Source organism: Oncorhynchus gorbuscha, linkage group LG14 (genome assembly GCF_021184085.1).
Source record: "Oncorhynchus gorbuscha isolate QuinsamMale2020 ecotype Even-year linkage group LG14, OgorEven_v1.0, whole genome shotgun sequence".
Lineage (NCBI taxonomy): Eukaryota > Metazoa > Chordata > Actinopteri > Salmoniformes > Salmonidae > Oncorhynchus > Oncorhynchus gorbuscha.
This window is the reverse complement of record NC_060186.1, coordinates 44,211,885-44,234,971: the sequence shown is the minus strand read 5'-3', so window position 1 is coordinate 44,234,971 and position 23,087 is coordinate 44,211,885. Positions and strand designations below refer to the sequence as shown.

The 23,087-nt window shown below is 40.9% G+C and overlaps 1 protein-coding gene across 1 annotated transcript in view; it reads right to left on the bottom strand.

The window, feature by feature from the left end:
* ttll7 (tubulin tyrosine ligase-like family, member 7) overlaps nucleotides 1-23,087 on the bottom strand; it is a 131,228-nt gene that overhangs the window by 48,351 nt on the left and 59,790 nt on the right. Inside the window, exons 7-10 of the mRNA XM_046298121.1 lie at nucleotides 19,219-19,441; nucleotides 18,483-18,647; nucleotides 14,055-14,213; nucleotides 1,895-1,989 (exon numbers count right to left, since the gene is read on the bottom strand). Coding sequence (XP_046154077.1) covers nucleotides 1,895-1,989; nucleotides 14,055-14,213; nucleotides 18,483-18,647; nucleotides 19,219-19,441 — 642 coding nt within the window. The remainder of the gene's footprint in view (nucleotides 1-1,894; nucleotides 1,990-14,054; nucleotides 14,214-18,482; nucleotides 18,648-19,218; nucleotides 19,442-23,087) is intronic.

The following is a 23,087-nucleotide window of genomic DNA, read 5'->3' as shown; positions in this document are numbered from 1 at the left end:
GGGGTAAGGTATAACTATATAAAGAAATGTAACAACGTTTCTTTCACTCAGTGAACATACGCACTTTGTCTGGTGCCAGACGTTGTTTCAATGTTCTATCACCAGGCCAAGTTTTGTTTGTTGGGTATTAATCAAATCTCCCCTTTTTGTCTTTAGGAACGCAGTAAACATCGGCAATGAAACAAATTCTTCTGATCGGGGATTAATGGTACTGTACTGCGCTAGAGCTGTTAAACAATGCTTTTTCCCCTAATGATTTACTATACTGTACTGGGCTGACCTAGAGCTACGTTCAATGTATCGCTGTGTATCACAGTGCTGCCAAACAGATCTTTTGAAATTCTTCTGATAAGGAATTTATATTGTACTGGGCTGACCTAGAGCTGCGTTCAGTGTATCACTGTGACACAGTGCTGTAAACCGATCTTTTGAAATTCTTCTGATAAGGAATTTATATTGTACTGGGCTGACCTAGAGCTGCGTTCAGTGTATCACTGTGACACAGTGCTGTAAACAGATCTTTTGAAATTCTTCTGATAAGGTATTTATATTGTACTGCACTGGGATAGAGCTGTGTTCAGTGTATCACTGTGCATCACTGTGACACAGTGCTGTAAACAGATCTATTGTAGGGGTGTATTTGATCCACTCCAGTGTGTAAGTCCTAATGTAGTGGCATTCCTTGTTGTTTATGGGGAGTGTATGGGGACTATATTTAGCCATGTGATGGAGAGGCACAGAGAGAGCAGAGAGCTGGAGGTCAGGTCTGGGATGATCAATCAGTGTAGAGACTCAAGGCAGCCCGGGGACAGCACAACCACAACTAGTCAGTATAGATACAATCACACACGCAAACGTGTACACACACACACACACTCACATAAACATGTACACACACATGCGCACACACAAAGACACGCACAGACACGTACACATACACCTATTGTGACCACTAACCGGGCTCCGCCCAGAAACTTGCCCTGAACTTTAGTTACTATCCGGCTACCACCCGGTACTCAACCCTGCAGCTTAGAGACTGCTGCCCTATGTACATAGTCATAGAACACTGGTCACTTTAATAATGTTTACATAATGTTTTACCCACTTCAACTGTGTAGACTGTATTCTAGTCAAGGTTCATCCTATATAACTACTGCTGTACAAACCTTTTCCATTCCATCACACCATCATACACCTAAATATTTATATTCTGTTTTGTATTACTGTACTGTTGGAGCTAGACACAGGCATTTCTCTACACCCGCGATAACATCAACAATATATTTGTACGAGACAATAAAAAATAAAACAATTGATATTTTATTTGATTCCCATATACTTCCTGTCATTGAGCCAACGACTATCCATTTAAAAGCATCATTTTTAAAAACATTTTTTTTTTTTTTCGCAGAAGTGGCAATAATTTAGTAGGGGTGGGCCACCGCTACTAAAGGAATATAGGGGAAACTCACTATAAAGCATACTGTAAGCAACATACACAACGCCCGATTGAACAATGCACAAAGAGAACAATGGAGAGGGCCTAAGCTTTGTAACTCTTTTCTTTCGCCATCCAACAATCCAGCACGTAACCCACTTTTACAAGGACTGCAGATTTAGCAGTTGTTAAAACTAAATACAGAAGCCTCGTAAACAAAGCATACTAATGAAATCACTCTGCAACGAATAACAAGAGGGGTAGATAGTGCGCACATCAAAGAATTGAAAATGTTGGTGGTGAAATAAAGAGAATCAATACAAATCTAAAACATTCAAAAGCCTTGGCCATGCAAAAGTTCAGCGTATGCTTTTTGATGAACTCATAATGGGCCTCGGGAGGCCGTGCGGATGATATTGTAGAAATGCTGCTGCTCCACAGCATTTATAGGCCTACCTGATGTTGAGAAGTTTCAGTGCGTTGAACAAGACCCCTTTCTTCACGTCGTAATCAATCTTCTGATCGGTCCCGAAGCTCGGCGCTCGATTGATCTGCGGGAGAAAAGATTCACTTTTTAAAAACATTCAACAGTGAAATACAATTTGAAAGAACATGACCTATGGGCAACACTTGAATTGATTTGATTGATTGATTGTCTTAAGACATTGTACAGTTGCCCAGAGGATGAAGTACAAAGCCCAGAGGATACCATTGTAACATCCCCCTTTATGTCGTGTTTCTTATGATTATAAGAATGGATTATGCAAAATTATTCAACACTTATTTCCAATGTGGTCTGTGCTACTGCACTTTAGGGATACTAGTGAGAGGAGGGAGGTGGACGTGTGTGTATGTTAGGGAGGGGGGTTAGTGTTTATTGGTTGGAGGACACTTTAGAGCCTGGTCCTGTGACCTTTGACCTAGCCCACATCCTGTCTGGTGGGGGCCGGGAAGGGGGGGGGGGGGGCAGCTGTCACCAAATACGTGACCCCGTCGCTGTGAGCCAATGACAGCGACCGGTAGCTCGGTCCATGGCATGCTACTGCCCCCTTTGTCCTATGGGACTCTGGCACCTCCAGCCAATACAAACAGGCTCTTATCTCTCCGTGTTTGAGAGCATCAAACCTGTGCAGCATTGTGGGTAAATTGTGCCTGACTGACTGATCTACAAATAATAAGGAATATTTATTTATGATGGTAGATGATTTGTAGATCAGTCCGTCGGTAATGTCAGCTACAATGTCGAACAAGCCCAATAACACAGTACAGTAGCTCAGTACAAGCAGCACAAGCCATATGAATGGGATAAAACGTTCAGAGGATTCACTCACAGTGCTCCACACAAAAGCCCTATATCATTCCTTTTCATTCTTGCAAAATGTAAGAATGGCCTCCCTTTTCTCAAAAAGGGTAAAAACGTCAGTCGGGGCGGCGGATTCAGATATCAAGCATTATACCTGACATGACAAAAGTTCTCATCCCCAGATGGTGGGGGATTTGTGAGCGGCAAAAAAGGGGCCAGCATATCAAGGAGAGAACACTGATTGAATTCTGCCTAAAAGGGAGTTCAAATGACGGCGGCGCAGCCAGCGCTAACGGCGGGATCAGGTTTCAGTCCTTGAGCGTCACAACGAGATAACACTACTCCCCCGGTGACACATTCGCGCCACCTCTTTACCTTTTCATACACACAGCACTGCCACCATTTGGTGTAATTAGTCTAGGATTAGGTTGAGAAAACACACATATGCACACACAGACATTTCAATAATGCTCCACTTACACAAAGAAGACGGGAAACCTCTAGGTGCACACACTGGGTCAGTTCATTTCAATTCTATTTCCTGTAGTAAGCTCAATCTACACACTGTATTTACGTCAGCAAATGGCCCCAAGACAGAAACACTGGAAATGCTCCCTAGGTACCAAGACTCGCCGTTTCTCTCCTGGCCGGCCAATCACTAATCCCCAGCACAAAGGTGCTTGCTGATGTGTGCCAGGGCTTAGGGAGCGCTGCTGTAAGATCATATTTACATCACAACCTAGGCTCCATTCACCACTGAGCATAATGTAGCTAGGGTTGGCAACAGTGAGCTAAATCAATGAATAAACTGTAGCGGCCATAACCCTACCAGGTCCCGATGCCCCCATTGCCCCTGGGTCCTTTGAGCACATACGGGCAACAGTACCATCGGAGAGCTGTCCCTTCACACAAGGTGCCATAGATTTACAGTGTCAGCCATTTAGCTTTTCCTATCCCAGTGTTCTCTCCCGCTCAGTCAACTATATTTTTCCCCGTGCCTGGGAGATTTTAGCCTCATGTCCCACTTTCAGAAGAGAGAAGAGAATAGAAAGGGAGAAAAGTGTGATTTTCACTTATATGCCCCTCACATAGTGTATGACACACACAAAGAGAGCATGGGGGTATGTGCTGTGCTGTATGCTGCATGGTTAGTGCAGTTGCCATTGGTAATCCCGGCTGCGTTTTTCTCAGCCTGTCTCATTTTTCAGTGTGATTTGTGGTGTCACGGGGAGACTGGCAGCATAACACACTCTTTCTCTTTCTTAATCTCGCTCTCTGTTGATCTCCTTCACTTTGTCTCTTTTCTCTCCTTCTCTCTCAACCCTTTCAATCTCCTTCCCTCTCTCTCCCTCTTCTCTTGCTCTGAGGTAGGAAGTTAGGCCAGTCTGGGTCTAATGAACCCCCGCAGCCTCTAAAATCCTGCTCTGATTTCCTTAAGTGTCTCAGTCAGGGGCTTAAAGAGCGCGTGCTCCAAGAGGCGTTCAATAAAAACAAAAGATTATACGTTTTACCCTTTGAGTTTTCCCAAATTCGCATTGACAACTCTGAATATATCAATCCAACTAAAGAGAGTGCGAGAGCAAACGAGAACAAACAAAAACATACATGTTTATATCATCGTTTTATTTATTTATTTTCCCCCGGTCGATTTCAATTCTTCCAATTTAAAGGTTGGGATCAGAGTGAATGTCAGCTGGGTGCATAGTGAATCAGTTACATACCCCAGCAAAAATGTCTCTCTCTCTCTTTTTCTTTTGCACCTGGATACGTGTCTTTGATGCATAAGTAACCTGCCAACGTTTCTATGGGCACATGTAAAATGTAGCTCTGTGGTCGGGCGTTCTGCGTGCGGTTAGCCCCACGTGAATCAACCATTTGGTTTGAATCGACTTTGATGTACTCGTGCTATAATGATCCTGATTATTAGCCTTAAAGCACAAACAGAAGAGCGCGCAGAGCAACCCAGCGAATTCATATGATGGATGGATTTTGGACAGTTCAGTCGAAATAAAAATAAGAGAAAAAGTACAAATTCTCCCCACATAGCTGTCTGACTCACAGTGAGCTGAGCAGGGCCTTAAGGGCATTGGATAGCGCAGAGAGAGCTCTATAATAATATACGTATTAATGGATCAATGAATCAGTGCTCATGGTCAACTCCCATTGTGTTTGTGTTTAAATACTCTGCAGACACTGAAATGCACGGTCGTGATTAATCTCTCTCAGTAAGATTAACCCGCCTTATTATGCCTACATTAGTGTATACAAACCCTGGCTTTCTCAAACTCCGATACGGCCTCAAACACTCAGGGATATCGGCACAGTTCAACAGCCACCAGAATGGACTGTTATTGCAGCACAAAGGCAAAAAGGGAGAGCGGTGATCCAGCTGGTCGGCCGGTTAAATGGGGCTCCGGTTTCGCCGCCTTCTCAATTACTGTTTTATTCCTTTGTGGCATTTATAATGGCTAATTCCGACAGAGAAACTTGAGCTGGCAGTGGGAGCAGTCCAGAGCATGTTAAAGGTCCTGGGACTTACCAGACCAACACTTCACAAAAAGTTACCTGTTTCGACCCGTTTTGAATGGCTTGTACACATGCTTGTCCAAGGCAAACAACACAGACATGCACACACTTGCTGCCATCGCAGCCTGATGATAAATTACTAAATGCTGGTGCTCGTTTTCAGCTGGCCCATATACCAGACCTGTACATTCCTAATTTGATGCTTATTCTGTGAAATAGTCATGTTTAAAAAAAAAAAAAAAATGTTTAAATTATCTAACTTAGTGTTGCCATGGTTATGGATGGAGACAGACAGATCCCATGGATTGTTGAAATGTTTCGTTAAAAGGGGCAATCTGCAGTTGCTCCATCCATTGGACTTAACGAAAAGTACCCATCGATTCTTGAAGAATATAACAAATGGCTCATGGGCTTATTTCAACTGTTGAAACCCATCAGAGCCCAAAATATAAGCTTGTTTCACTCCAATGTTTGTAAACAAAGTAAATGTAAATAAACACTATATAACCTCAAAACATGGTTAAAACTATCATTTGTATATCATGGTCCTTACATCCATAGATATGTCAATGAATTTGAGAGTGGTTACATTTCTCCAGCCCTATTCATCAGGTTTTTCCCAAAACAGCAGTGGCCAGTTAGTTTGTTATTGTTCAAACTGCTGATTGCCACTTTAATAAACCCCTTATGAAGCCATACAGCTGGAAGGTGAATACTGCCATCTAGAGTTCCATAGGAGATTAAATAGGCAGGGGCATGAAGGTACATATTATTCATAAACATTTCAAATATTACAGGAATCAAAAATAATGGATTTAATCAGTGCAATAACTTAGATTAATAAAATATATTCGAGGATAAAGCAACTCAAATATAATGAAATATGTACAACTATATGTATGTTTTTGAATTCTTGGAAAGGAAATCAAGATGGTGGAAATGTCTTGAAAGGAGGAAAAGGAGCATGCCAATTCATTCTTAATCACCCTGAATTCACCTTGAATATTTAAGGAACAAAATGTATTTCAAAGCTTTGTTGAAGTTATAAAGCAGAGTTATTCTAACAAAAAGAGTATGCAGGGCACTGTTTCCTTTATCCCCTACACCTCACATTCCTACACGTATATGTATTTTTAGCTCTATAAATACAAAAATTATATCATATAATATATAGGCTCAAAATAACCAGTTATCTCCACAGATTAAATATAATTGTATGAAAGTTTATTCAACTACAACCTACTTAATCTTTTCTGAAATGAAAATAGACTGAGGTATTTTAGGGTATTGTATTTTATAGACACTGTTGGATGTGTCTGCCTTTTGATGTAGACAACTTTGGACTGGACACAGCGGCAAGGAGGGGAAGTAGCCGTCGCGCTGCGTAGAGGATAACAGCAGAAGATCAAAGTGTGTGTATGTGTGTGAGAGAAAGCGCGAGCGAGTGTGTGCTTGTTTGTGTGTGTTTGTGCGTGCCTTGAAAAGAGCTGCAGTATTTGTTTACGCTCGCCAGTGCAGATCATTTCCATTCACCCCCCCTAGCAGTAGAAAGGATGTCTGGTTATATAGGCTCTCAGGAAGGGACAAGCGAACCAAACTCATCTTGAAACAATCGGAGAGGGGGTTAGAGCGAGCTTCGTCTGACCACCGGGGGTGGGGAGGGTGGGGGGGGCGGAGCTATCGCCCGTCCCAAACACCAGCAGCACGCTTGACTCAAAGCACGCCCGCCTCATTAGCTGCCAATCACTCCTTGCGACACGCCCCCTGAGGTGGTGAAATGGTGGGATGGCTGAGAGGAGGAGGAGGAGGGAGGTGGGCAGTTACGCTGCAGCCTTCAACAAACAAACCCTGTAATGAGTGCGCTTCACATTGGAGAGCAGTGACATCACTCAACACTATGTGCGCGTGTGTATGTGTGTGTGTACATATGGCGTGAGAGTGTTTTCAAATTCTCACACACCACCTCTTTGAGACAGCCGCGTCAACAAAGGCGGCAAAACACTTTTGTGCGTGTGAGCTTTTTTTCTTATTTTTATCCACCTGCCATTTTGTTATGGGTCTGCTGCATGTTTCACAAGTGTCAAGTCCCTCCCAGCTCCTCCTGAAGTATGAAAGCATGGGTTTGATGATGGGAGAGATCAGAGCAGGTCGCAGTGGCTACCCTGGAGAGACAGAGTAACCCCTACACCCAAACACAGGAGTTCTGCATGCACAAAACATGCAGAGGCTGCCCTAAGAAGCTCCCTGATGTCTTTGGGGAGCTGGAGACCAGTGCCGCGGCACGAGACTCAAGTCATCCTCACAGTGACCTTCCAGGACTGCATCCCAAACGGCACCCTATTCCTGATATAATACACTATACTTCTTACCAGGGCCCATAACGTTCTGGTCAAAAGTATTGCACAAAATATTGGTAACAGATTGCCACTTGGAGTCCAGCCCAGGAATTATTCCTGCTAGCTGCAAACAGTTGTTCCTTTTATTTGCAAAACCTGGTGTCTTTCTTTTGATCACATACAGAAAAAGAGCAAAACAGGATTTAATGAGGGCCAAACTCGACGAGTGGTCCACAGGCCAGTGTTCCCGGCCAGAGAAAACCCACTAATAATTCCTAAACAATAAATATGCTCACACCCAGGCGCTCCGGCTGTGGGATAGACATGCCAAATAATTTAACGGGACAGTTTGCATGTATATTCTCCCTTTTCGCCCTCTCGCTGTGCGCCCTGAATATTCTCTCCCGTCGCCCGCTTTTGACATTATTCGTCATGCTGGCTTAACATCTCTAGTGTGTCTTGGGTCCTGGAAAGACCTGAGAAACAATGGGAAAGCGAGGGCCCTGGGGGAATGATATGGGGGGAATGATATCAGTGTCGCACCGCAATACTTAGCTAATGAGCAAAAGCATCATCCCGCATGTCTCTCTCTGACCCTTTTCGACACTATATACCAAGATACCTTTGCTTGTATCTGTTAGATTTTCTTTCAGTGGAAGTTTCCTCACAACCACCCAGTTTACCTCACCAGCGTTAATTATTTTCATAGATTTTTTTCCTCCTTTTCTCGCATGTGTGCAAAATGAACCCTTATTAAAACAATTAGAAAGCCAACAACAGTCTAACCAGTTGGTGAGCGTCAAATGGCGATGAATGAAAAGCTGTCGAAGAGATGCAGATGCTGTGTGTGTGCGTGCGTGTTTGCCTGCGTGTGCATGTCTGTGTGCATGTATAACTGTGTGTGTGCATCAACCCAGGCGGGTCAATGAAAGTGAGGTTTCTTGGGTTACACCATTTGTGTGTCTCTCCCTGTGTAATGCTGGTGTTTTGACTGTCAATAGGAGGTATAACCGGTGTTGAAAACCCAAGGAATTAAGATAAGGATCGCACAAAGCCTGTCTTTCTCTCCCTGCTCAGTACAATGAGCTCTGCGTCTGATGTGGCTTTGATTCGCCTCGAATCTCTCCCTCCCGCCTTCTCCATTTTCTCCTCCATCTTCAACCCTACAGCCACAATGCTGAAGTAATGCTTTGGTTATTATCGAGCAGGTGTGTGTTTGTACAAATGTACAGTCCCCTTTTCTGAGTATCAGCACTTATTTTCAATATTTTTCAAGCTCAGTTGATTTTCCTTTGTGTCCGTTCATTGGGAAATCGCAGGAGCTCGAGACTGCCGAGGGTCTGTTCAGCTACGAGCAAGTGTCCCTAATCAAGGGTGTTTGCAACGCCACACAATGGCGAATGCCTTGTCAAAGCTGTGTGGCGCCTTTTCAAGCGTAATTGTAGGATGTGAAACGCAATCATGTTCTTTTCTTGAAACCCACCCCCAGAATGAAATATACACGCATACACACACACACACACACACACACACACACACACACACACACACACACACACACACACACACACACACACACACACACACACACACACACACACACACACACACACACACACACACACAGCAAAGCTAATCGTATTTGACATTTTCTTTAATATGATACCATCTAAATTTCAGGTAGCCATAATAATCCGACTGGAAGTTCAATACTTTTCTCTAGTTGGAACGGTGCTATGCCATGATCAGGACAGTGCGGAGCAGGATATGGCTCGGAAAACATACCTCAATCCGATGGCAGTGTACTCCTAATCATCTCATTATCCCAACTGACACATCGAAAAGATTGAAATACTGCTAGTTTTGAATGAAATTGCTTTTGTCGTCAGCATGCTAGGCTAGCTGATGCTAAAGCAACCCATTGGATTCAAAACTTCCGGTAGCTACTCACCACAACGCTAGGCCTCGCATTTTCATGGAATCCAATGGGCTGCTAATAGCATTAGCTAGCCTAGCATGCGGACGAACAAGGCCGTTTCATTAAAAACTAGCAGTATTTCAAGCTTCTCGACATGTCAATTGGGATAATTCGATAATTAGGAGTGCAGCCATCCCTGGACGGAGGTAGTTTTCCCAGTCATATCTTGCGCCGGCTCAGAGCTGTCCTTATCAAGGCATAGCACCATTCCGACTAGAGAGCAGTAATGAACGTCAGGTCAGATTCTAAAGCCAACATGCTCTGAATTGGCATGGCCTGAAGTTTCATTTCCTGGTTAAGTTTGCCTGTCAGTCTCGCCGGACCAGCTCACACAGACACACCAGGAGAGTAAAAGCACAGCATATAGAGACTCCATGTAATCTGGGCTGACACCAATAAAGTAACCTGAGATATGAAGTCTCCACAGTTAAACAATCTTGCCTAGATTATGTTGAACACATACACACACAAGTGTACACACACACACACACACACACACACACACACACACACACACACACACACACACACACACACACACACACACACACACACACACACACACACACACACACACACACACACAGCATAATTTTTACTGTGTGGGAATCTAAAAAGAAAACTAGACAGTAATAGACTAGGGAGAATATTACATTTGCCGTAAAATGTTGTAATGTTTAGTTTAATAAAAATGTGTATCAGAGGTGATGGGATACAGGGACAGGGTTTGCAAATTGTTAAAATTCCAGGTGAGTAAACTAATATTTACTTCACTACTAAAGTCATACAACCACTACCATGAGCCAAGCAGCTGCAAAGAAAACTACTAAAGTTATTTTCAGGCTTCGTAGGATACGCGCTGAGGGCTGGGGAGGGTTTCTGCACTCACAAGTGTATCCTGAGTAATCACTTGAATTTTGGAAATAAATGATTGTTGCTGTAAATGTAGCGTGAAAGAGAAGCATTTTTTTGGGGGGCGCTGTGAAACTGGCAAGGATGTTAATTGATGAGAGTTAAGGCGGGCTGCTAGTTGCACTGGGGGAATCATTACTGCTGAAGTGTAACAACTGCATCCACGGCTGTTTGCCTACTCACACACACACACACACACACGCATGCATGAACACAAAAGTATGCACGCACACACGGCTCCAAACTTACACGGCAAAGGCATCAGCAGTCACTGAGAGCGCCTCACTCTGTGTCCTTTTGTCATTCAACAACACACACACACACACGACATTTGTGTTCCACCATGACTCTCTCAGGAAGAGTGGAGATTTTACTATTGAGACTTAAAAAACTGATATTATTATTTTGGGTTCACACAATAGTGAAAACAAAGAATTATCAGCATTTCACATCCTAGAGTCGATTTGTGAGAGGAGAAAGAAAACGGCGTGCAGCACTTTGGGTTAAAGGATTTAGGTCAGTGGTCGCCAATCGGTCGACCAAACATTTCTGTAAAAAGCCCAAAGAGGCTTGCTTTCCTATTTTTTTTATTTGTGTCACGCTGTTTGCGATAGGTGCACTTGATTCAGCTGCCCTGCACACCGAGTAGTTGTAGTGTTCCCATTTTTAACCATTTCATGTGTCTGAAGGTACAAACTCCCCCTACCCAGCAATCCTGGAGACCAAATCAAGTACACCTATAGGTATACCGCTGGTCAATCAGATAGCTCCGATCACCATGTCTGCAGTATATACAGTCATTGGTCTGCAGCTTCCACGAGCCCAAAGCGAAGTTGATAGTCGACTCTACGGTGTGAGATTTCAAAACTTTAAAAACCATGACTAGAGAGACTGCTATTTTTATTAGTGAATTCATGTTTAAGACTTTATTCAGCACTGTCAACACTTCATTCAACAATTTTATACGCCATAAAACGCCCTCTCCCTATCCACTCGTGCTAAAAAGTGTATCGATAGACTTGCTTGTGTCTTTTTAATATCAAGGAATATTTCACGATCTCTGGTCATACGATTAACAACATGAATTGGTGTATAAGTCAGAAATAATAGAGTGTGACTCGAGTTTCGTCATTAGCTGGAAGACAGTGCCCCCTTTTTGGCCAGTCAGCACTAAGCGGAGGGAAGGAGAGCTGAGGGACGGTGAAAGGCAGCCTCTCCGCAGGTCTCGCTCTCCCTCCACTGAGACTGACCATCAGATACAGGCACCATCAGCCCAGTAAAATTATTTAAATGGATGCCTCACGAGTAATACAACAAATTATCTATTGCCAGTGTGATACCTCAAGTTTTGACATATTATTTTAAAATGGCCTGAGAAGAACATTGGCAGGGCAACTCAAGAATAGTGATAATGTATTGAGCCTACTGCACAAATGTCATTGCTACAGTACTGTTTTGAATAGGTTGATGTTGCATAGGCTTCCATTTTTTAAACGACGTTTAAAACAAAAATCTGAGAGGTACATTTTGGCCTGCATTTTGAGTCGGAAAGTGATCTCGGCTCAGAAAAGGTTGGTGACCACTGATTTAGGTCATGCTTTAACTGCCTGACATCAGTATTGGGAAGATAGAAATCCTGGACTGGAGTTATAAGCTCCCAATCGGAACTGGATCAAACTGTAGTCCTGACCTGTATGTCTGTCTGTCGTGTGTGTGTGAATGAAATGTTCATGTCAAATCGCCAGTTAGCAGCCCTTATGGGCTTAATTGACACATAAACAAACATCACAATAATTCACTGTGATAATTCAGTGATAATTATTTTGCATCGCATAGAGTAATATTATATATATTTTTAAATAAGTTAACTAAAAATCAGTACATAATAGTAAATAAGGTTATCCAAACAATAATTACATTCCTAGAGCTGTAAAAAAGATACCTACATACAGGCATACATAACATATACAGATAAATATAGAACAATTTAACAGAAAGCATTTGAACCCAGTCCGGCACAAAGAAAAGATTCATGTGGGAAACAGGCCTGCACACAATCTACATACACTTGTGCCACTTGGTACATAGAAACTAAATATGTTTATCATATAATTATAGGTAACCCTTTTTCGTTTATTACAGGCTTTATCTTAATATTCCGCAAATGGAAATACACAATGGACAAAAAAACATTTCAGTTTCTCCTCATCGCTCAGCCACATAATGCCGTGCCAAGGTATATCTGGTGGGCTTTCTGGAATAAGAGCAAGCATATATTGTGGTAAAAAGGGCAATAGAGGATACAATTAGTTTCATTTTCTATTTCTTCAAGGTCACAATAGTTAAATATTATTTCCTCTTCCATTTCACCACAATATCGACATTGGGGACATTTTCCCAAGAGGACAAAGACCATTTTAAGCTTAAGGGTTAGGTTTAGGATTTAGAGGGTTTCTGTTTATGCTGGTATCAAATCTTGGGTTGCACGGGCCTATTGCAACTTTCCAGTTTAAGCTTAAGGGTTCGGTTTAGGGTTAAGGTTACAATTAGGGTTAGGGGTTACGTTTAGGCGCTAGGTTTAGGAGTTAGGGTCAGGGTCAGGGGTTAGGGAAAATATGATTTTGAAAGATTTTGGGGGGAGGGTCCCCACGAAGATAGAAAAACAAGTGTGTATGTGTGTGGGTATATGTGTGATTGTGTCCATTTGTTTGCTTCTGTGTGTATAGCTGTTTGCGCAACACTCACAAACCGGGATGGAGTGTAAGCAAAGTCAGCCTGTGTTTATGATAGCAGTCACTGTGAGGTAGTCACTCTCGCTGGCCCACTGATGCCACATTATTTCAGTTTATCACCGCTGTCACGTTGTCAAACTATCGGACATTTGAAACACCACAGACAGGGGTGCCTCTCCTCTCTCAGGCCGAGAGACAGGCATAACCAGAAAGATACATCATTACTCCTATCTACGTCAATTGTATGTTCACTAGCCTGCATTAGTAGCAAGTATGAAAATATAAAAAAATAACACTTCACTTCTCCCACTACATATGACTACATTAATATGTACATTTGTAGTAGAGCCATAATAGTTACTTAATAACACACGGCTGTCCGTTTTAAATTAGGATTATATAAAGCTGATGGGAACTGGGTCCAGATACAAAAGTTCAACATTTTCAGGGAATTCTACAATGATGGTGCAATAACCTGCCTGGAATATTCTACCTGGAAGCTTGCTCATTTTCAATGAGGGTTGGTGTCAACTCCATTTCAATGTAAATAAACAATCTAACTAAACTCAAAAAAATTTAAGAGCTTTTTAAAAGAGGCTCAACAAACTTTAAAGAATTAAGCAAGAATAAAAGGAGCAATTATTGTGAATTATTACTCCTAATATCCTCATTGAAAATAAATTGTCATTCACCTTTCCTGAAATAGAGTTTCAGTTCACTTCCTGAGTTCAAACTGAATCAAAATGGCAAAGACCCCAACCATGTTTTTAATAACAACAAATATCTGAAAATGTGTGTGCATTTATGCGTGTCTCAGTGCATGTCATACCTCCAGAAGCCAGGGTTTGAGCTTGCGGTCCAGGATGATGTCAAAGCCCAGCACCTCAAAGCAGACACTGTCGCTCCCTGGTGGCTGTCCCGGGCGACACATGCGATAGGCATGGAGGACGTGGGGCTCAGCCACTATCAGAGTCTTCACCACCAGCTCCTGTTAACACACACAGATAGTAAGATCCTATCAACCCACACAAACCTCCTCTTCTCTTTCCTCTACCTCTAATTATTCAACAATCATTCAAACATATTAGGCCTGCATTCTAAGTGGTGTATGCCAGAATCTAAAGTCTGCACTGCAGAGAACTCAGATGTAAACATGTTAATTTTGTTGGGAATTATTATTTAAAAAACAACATCTAATTCATTGTCTAGGTCTGAGACATAATTTTTACGTACATTATCTAATGTGTAAAGAAAATGAAAAATGTATTGATGATATAACTGCCTGCTCTCTTAAAGACACACACATAAGATACACATACCCAATTTGTAAGTCGCTCTGGATAAGAGCGTCTGCTAAATGACTTAAATGTAAACATGATACACACACAAGATCACAAAATACTGCAGGCAGTGAACAGAGCAACGTGAGGAGTAACATTAGTTAGAGAGAGAGAGAGAGCGAGAGAGAACAGGCCCAGCACAGACCAGACCCTGTGTTCTCTTATCAGGGCTGAGGCAGGCGTGGGCTCCCCATGAGACGGACTGTGTTTCAGGGACAGCCTGCGGTGTGTGTACTGCAGGAAGGACGGGTCTATGTGTATCTCATGTAGGCAGTGGGGGTGAGAGAGATGCAGAAAGGTATCCTGTAAAGAGATGCCCAGTGTAACATTGGCTTGTGTCATTCGCCAGGCTGGAGACTGGTATGTGTTTGTGTGTTTCACCAGATGTTTGTGTTTTCAAACCAGGTAGATTTGGCCCACTTTGGACAGAGAGGAGAAAATCTCTACTTATCAGTAAACAATCCTACAATACCGTTACCTTGTTGGTAAATTAAATTGTAATTATTTAAACATGTATATATATGCATATATGTATATATGCATGTATATATATATATATATATATATATATATATATATATATATGTATATATGCATATATGTATATATATATATGTATATATATATATGTATATATATATATGTATATATGTATATATATATGTATGTGTATATATATATATGTGTGTATGTATATATATATGTGTGTATATATATATATATATATATATATATATATATATATATATATATATATACATGTGTGTATGTATATATATATGTATATGCATGTATATATATATGTGTATATATGTATATGTGTGTATGTATATATGTGTATATATATATATGTATATATATATGTATATATGTATATATATATGTGTATATATATGTGTATATATATATATGTATATGTATATATATATGAATGTATATATATATATATGTGTGTATATATATATGTGTATATATATATATGTGTATATATATATATATATATATATATATATATACATACACATATATACACTTACCAAAAAATAATGTATAATGTATATATATAAACACATATATATATATAAATAAATAAATAAATATATATAATATATATACACATTACATATACACATAATTTTTTTATGTTATGTTTTGGGATGTGTATATATATATATAAACACATACACATAAATAGTCATACACATATATACAAACACACATTAATATATATATAATATATATATATATATAATATATATATATATATGTATGTATGTATATATTATATATATATTAACATATCTATATATATATATATATATATATATATATATATACAGTGCCTTGCGAAAGTATTCGGCCCCCTTGAACTTTGCGACCTTTTGCCACATTTCAGGCTTCAAACATAAAGATATAAAACTGTATTGTTTGTGAAGAATCAACAACAAGTGGGACACAATCATGAAGTGGAACGACATTTATTGGATATTTCAAACTTTTTTAACAAATCAAAAACTGAAAAATTGGGCCGTGCAAAATTATTCAGCCCCCTTAATTAAGTTAATACTTTGTAGCGCCACCTTTTGCTGCGATTACAGCTGTAAGTCGCTGGGGGTATGTCTCTATCAGTTTTGTACATCGAGAGACTGACATTTTTTCCCATTCCTCCTTGCAAAACAGCTCGAGCTCAGTGAGGTTGGATGGAGAGCATTTGTGAACGACAGTTTTCAGTTCTTTCCACAGATTCTCGATTGGATTCAGGTCTGGACTTTGACTTGGCCATTCTAACACCTGGATATGTTTATTTTTTAACTATTCCATTGTAGATTTTGCTTTATGTTTTGGATCATTGTCTTGTTGGAAGACAAATCTCCGTCCCAGTCTCAGGTCTTTTGCAGACTCCATCAGGTTTTCTTCCAGCATGGTCCTGTATTTGGCTCCATCCATCTTCCCATCAATTTTAACCATCTTCCCTGTCCCTGCTGAAGAAAAGCAGGCCCAAACCATGATGCTGCCACCACCATGTTTGACAGTGGGGATGGTGTGTTCAGGGTGATGAGCTGTGTTGCTTTTACGCTAAACATAACGTTTTGCATTGTTGCCAAAAAGTTCAATTTTGGTTTCATTTGACCAGAGCACCTTCTTCCACATGTTTGGTGTGTCTCCCAGGTGGCTTGTGGCAAACTTTAAACAACACTTTTTATGGATATCTTTTTGCATCCAAATCCGGCTTTAAACTTCTTCACAACAGTATCTCGGACCTGCCTGGTGTGTTCCTTGTTCTTCATGATGCTCTCTGCGCTTTTAACGGACCTCTGAGACTATCACAGTGCAGGTGCATTTATACGGAGACTTGATTATTTATCATCATTAGTAATTTAGGTCAACATTGGATCATTCAGAGATCCTCACTGAACTTCTGGAGAGAGTTTGCTGCACTGAAAGTAAAGGGGCTGAATAATTTTGCACGCCCAATTTTTTAGTTTTTGATTTGTTAAAAAGGTTTGAAATATCTAATAAATGTCGTTCCACTTCATGATTGTGTCCCACTTGTTTTTGATTCTTCACAAAAAAATACAGTTTTATATCTTTATGTTTGAAGCCTGAAATGTGGCAAAAGGTCACAAAGTTCAAGGGGGCCAAATACTTTCGCAAGGCACTGTATCTGATGCTGACAATGTTCACATCAACAGCACAGCATCATGTCACGACAGAGGGAAGGAGAGGGAGGTAAAGAGGATCAAGAGGGAGAAGTGGAGGGATGTCTGAAGCGGAGGTGTCAGCAGAACAGACTGACAGAAAAAAGTATGTGTTTTGGGGAGAGATGAGAGAGCAAGAGGTTAAAAGAGGTGATACATGAAAACATTGGACACAACAACAGCGGGATGCCGAGAGGGGGAGGTGGATAGAGTAAGGGTGTGTCCCAATAATATCTCCTTTCTCCTGAAGTGTGCACTCGTTCTTTACTACCTACAAATTTGAAAGCATTGGATTGGTGTATGCACCAGTCATTTCCTTTCAAATCCTTAAAGGAAAGTGAACAATTGTAAACCTGGAGAAAGGAGAGATATTTCAGACACACCGAGAGTTATGAAGACAAGGATTAGAGGGTAAATTGGCAGCCATGAGTTTAAATAAGGAGAAAATGGGAATGAGAGATTAAGAAGTAAGTAAAGACAGAAGTAAAAGTTTTCAAAGCTAGGGGATGTTGGAGGCTAGAGGAGAAAGTATGAGGCAGGAATTCAAGAGGGAGGAAAGGTGTTTGATTTGAGGGTGAGAGCAAACAATCGGATTGAAAAGGGATGAAGGCTTATAGAATGAAAATAAAAATGGAGGACTGAGGGGTATACAGTGGAGAGATGTTTAAATCAAATCAAATTGTATTAGTCACATGCAGTGAGATGCTTACTTTACAAGCCCCTAACCAACAACGCATTTTAAAAAATATGAATAAGAATAAGAAATAAAAGGAACAAGTAATTAAAGAGCAGCAGTAAAATAACAATAGCGAGTCTTAATACAGGGGGTACCGGTTAGTAGAGGTAATATGTACATGTAGGTAGAGTTATTTAAAGTGACTACATGTATGCATAGATAATAACAGATTACAGGAGGAGTTGAGAAACAGCTGCACCAAGCGAGATTTAAGAGAGAGAACGCAAACCAAACTAACGCCCCGATTCAGACAAGATGAAAGATACTGGAGAAAGGTGTTTGGATGGACAAACCGCAAGCAGAATGAGTATGTGAGACTTCCAAGAGACGCCTCCACTTGTTTTGTTTTGCCCATCCAAAAGCCAAACAAGCCTGGAGGTCGTTGAATCCCTGTCATAGCAAAAGTCTTCAAACCTTGGCCGAAACTGGAATGGTACGCGGATGCTCAGTGTGTGTGTGTGTGTACCTGTGCTCACACTTACGGAAACATCGCCCCAGAACTTGGCCACGTCGTAATCATTCATGCGCAGGAACTCAGTGAACCAGCCAATGGACCTCTTGCTGCCTTTGTCTGCCGTCTCGTCCCTCTCGAAGTTCTCGTTGTGTTTGTTGACGGAGTAGTTTGTTAGATGCATGTACAGCTGGCTCTGTGGAGAGAGTAGGGGGTTTAATGAATGATTGAATCGTTTCAAATCCCTAGTTCAGTATGTATCAAGTGTTTCAGAGTAGAAGTGCTGATCTAGGATCAGATCCCGTCTGTCCATCTAAATCATATTCATTGTGATCTAAAAAGCCAAACTGATCCTAAATATTGACCCATACGGGCCCGGGTCAGTTAACAAAATGTGTGCTACATTGCTGTCGTTCTTACTCCTTTTGCTTTTAATTGCTTAATTAACCATGCATATTGATACAAATACAATATGTATTTTGTATTTAAAGCCAATGATAAAAGTATACTGACAAAAAAAACTTTGGTACTAAGACCAATGCAATTTGTAGTTGGGCAGCATCTCATACAAGAAGACAAGATATCCCTGCCTACATGGCAGTAATACCATGGGCACTCTATTCCCTGATACAGTAACAGGCTGGCAGTCATGGGCTGCATCGGATAATGGCACCATATGCCCTTTATAGTGTGTGTATTTCCGTAAGTGTGTGTGTATGTATGTGCCTGTGTGTATGTGCATCCCCGTGTCTGTATTTCACACTCACCAGGTTGGCCTCGTTGGGCGTGTGGTATTTCTCTGTGCCCATCCTGACGAGGCCGTCATTGTAGAGGAAGATGCGTAGAGGGTCACAGGACGTTACAAGGATGTAGATCCTGAGGTCAAACTTGTAGCCCTCCATTAAGAACGGTTTGTCTAGGTACTCCTGCACTATGAAGTGGTCTTGAGCTTGAGCCGGGAGCTTCTCACAGTTTCGTATCAAGGAGATCCTGACAGAAGAACAACAACATAAGGACTTTGTCTCCCACTACTTTTATTGACGTAGCTTCAAATCCTCAAGTGTATTGAGAATTTGGAAACAGAAAATATGCTCTATATGAATGAGGACAAAGAAAAGGTAAGGCCAAATCTCTCTCACTAATGCTCCGGTTTACAAGTGCTCTACACAAATATACAAACACATAAAGTCCTACGAATAACTTAAATGGAAGCCTGTATGAGCACTAGTGCAGCATCTGGAGTGGATTGTAAGTTTGCTTTGACCAAAAATGTCAAACAGTCCAAAACCTACAAAGTCCATCCTTGGGAGCAGTAAACGACATCAAATTCTGTTCCATGGCCTCTGACTATGTGCAGGTTAATAGAAAAGGAAATGCTTGTCCATTTCAACCTCTTTCATTTATTTGCTTTGGTCTCTTGTCACTGGCACTCAGGGGTTATAGTATGCAGGCTGCAGTTCCCCCCCAGTTAGCCTGACTTGTGGCCATTGAGTGGGGGTGAGGGTGTTTTCCAAACAGCCACCCTTAAGAAAACTTGGTCAAGGCTAAAACATATCACCATCACTCAGAGCTAAATTGGTTACATACTGGTGCATCCCCCCATTTTTGTTTCATGGGAGTAGACCAGACATTGGATAAATATACTTGTAAATATGCTTTGTGGAAAGTATAACATTGTTTCCTATACTATTCAAATCTATCTGACATTAGATCATATTTGATCTACATGATACATTTATATCTTAACATTTTGTAAATGTCCATTCTCCTGGATGTCCATTGTCCCTGGTGTAGATAATCAAGTCAAACCAATGATATGTTGTACTGATACCTATAAATAAGGAGTGATGCTCAACTACTGTATGACTCTTTCAACATGCCACTGAAAAGGTTGAAAGCTGCAATTGACATTATGACACCTGGAAATACTGCAGAGCAATTAAAAGCCATTTCCAAACATTGCAAACAGGAAGATGGAAGCTTAGCAAAAACAACTTTTAACCTCTTTGCCCATCTTGTTTCAAACACACCCTATACCATCTTTAAAGAGATAGTTTACTCAGTATACAAACAAACATGATTTTCCATCTACCTTGGCTGTAGTTCATTCAAGAAGGCAGTTTTTGTTGATATTTTGTTTCCTTTCCAGAGTTAATAGACAAATGTTGTTACTGTTAGCATTCTTAGTAGCAATTAACATGAACCGGTCTTGTGCCTGTGTAATAACACTTTAATTACTTTTGGAACATTTTATTAGCATGCTGTTAAATAATACTTTAGTAATTGCATTAATTGCATAGCAATGAGCTGAGTTTTGGCAACTACTGTACATCAGAGGAACAGTGACTTGTTATGTATTGTTATGCAATCATAAAGCAATTCCAAAGTCCTATGTAACAACAATGTTAATATTGTAGTAATCACAAAGTTGCTACACCTGTATAAGAACTTGATGCCAAGTGTTACTAAATGACCTTTTCTCAATATATGAAAATATATAATTTTTAAAAGGCAAAAGTGGTCTTTAATTCTAGACTAAATATTAAGACTCATATACTTATTTTATTTCACCTTTATTTAACCAGGTAGGCAAGTTGAGAACAAGTTCTCATTTACAATTGCGACTTGGCTAAGATAAAGCAAAGCAGTTCGACACATACAACAACTCAGAGTTACACATGGAGTAAAACAAACATACAGTCAATAATACAGTAGAAAAATAAGTCTATATACAATGTGAGCAAATGAGGTGAGATAAGGGAGGTAAAAGGCAAAAAGAAAGGCCATGGTGGCGAAGTAAATACAATATAGCAAGAAAAATACTGGAATGGTAGATTTGCAGTGGAAGAATGTGCGATATAGAAATAGAAATAATGGGGTGCAAAGGAGCAAAATAAATAAATACAGTAGGGGAAGAGGTAGTTATTTGGGCTAAATTGTAGATGGGCTATGTACAGGTATAGTAATCTGTGAGCTGCTCTGACAGCTGGTGCTTCAAGCTAGTGAGGGAGATAAGTGTTTCCAGTTTGAGATTGTTGTAGTTCGTTTCAGTCATTGGCAGCAAAGAACTGGAAGGAGAGGCAGCCAAAGGAAGAATTGGTTTTGGGGGTGACCAGAGAGATATACCTGCTGGAGCGCGTGCTACAGGTGGGTGCTGCTATGGTGACCAGCGAGCTGAGATACGGGGGGGACTTTACCTAGCAGGGTCTTATAGATGACCTGGAGCCAGTGGGTTTTGGCGACGAGTATGAAGCGAGGGCCAGCCAACGAGAGCGTACAGGTCGCAGTGGTGGGTAATATATGGGGCTTAGGTGACAAAACGGATGGCACTGTGATAGACTGCATTCAATTTATTGAGTAGGGTATTGAAGGCTATTTTGTAAATTACATCGCCGAAGTCGAGGATCGGTAGGATTGTCAGTGAAGGATGCTTTGTTGTGAAATAGAAAGCCAATTCTAGATTTAATTTTGGATTGGAGATGTTTGATGCGAGTCTGGAAGGAGACTTTACAGTAACCAGACACCTAGGTATTTGTAGTTGTCCACATATTCTAAGTCAGAACCGTCCAGAGTAGTGATGCTGGACGGGTGGGCAGGTGCAGGCAGCGATCGATTGAAGAGTATGCATTTGGTTTTACTTGTATTTAAGAACAGTTGGAGGCCACGGAAGGAGAGTTGTATGGCATTGAAGCTCGTCTGGAGGGTTGTTAACACAGTGTCCAAAGAAGGGCCAGAAGTATACAGAATGGTGTCTGTAACGTCATTCGTCTGTTGTAAGAAGAGAGTCAGACCGAAATGCAGCGTGTAGGTTACTCATGACTTAAATGAATGACAACGGTACATGAAATAACTGAATTACGAAAACAACAAACGAAACGAGAACTAATTACAGCCTATCTGGTGACAAACACAGAGACAGGAACAAACATCCAAAAAATACAACGAACTCAGGCTACCTAAATACGGTTCCCAATCCGAGACAACGAGAATCACCTGACTGTAATTGAATAAAAGCTCTAAGGTCAGGGCATGACAGAAACCATGTTTTTACAGGTTTTCTAATGTTTTCCTGATCACATTCAATGGAATAGAGGTATGGTACAGGCTAGGGCTGAACCCATTTAGTAAACTGGTCGGTTGTTTGGTCGACAGGCAGTTGGTCGTCCAATATTTCTTTAGCCGAGCAGTTCATACAGTACCAGTCAAAAGTTTGGGCACACCTACTCATTCCAGGGTTTTTCTTTATTTTTACTATTTTCTACATTGTAGAATAATAGTGAAGCATCAAAACTATGCAATAACACATATGGAATCATGTAGTAACCAAAGAAGTATGAAAAAAATCAAAATATATTTTATATTTGAGATTCTTTGAAGTAGCCACTCTTTGCCTTGATGACAGCTTTGAACACTCCTGGCATTTCCTCAACCAGCTTCACCTGGAATGCTTTTCCAACAGTCTTGAAGGAGTTCCTACATATGCTGAGCACTTGTTGGTTGCTTTTCCTTCACTCTGCGGTCCAACTCATCCCAAACCATCTCAATTGGGTGATTGTGGAAGCCAGGTCATCTGATGCAGCACTCCATCAATCTCCTTCTTGGTCAAATAGCCCTTACACAGCCTGGAGGTGTGTTT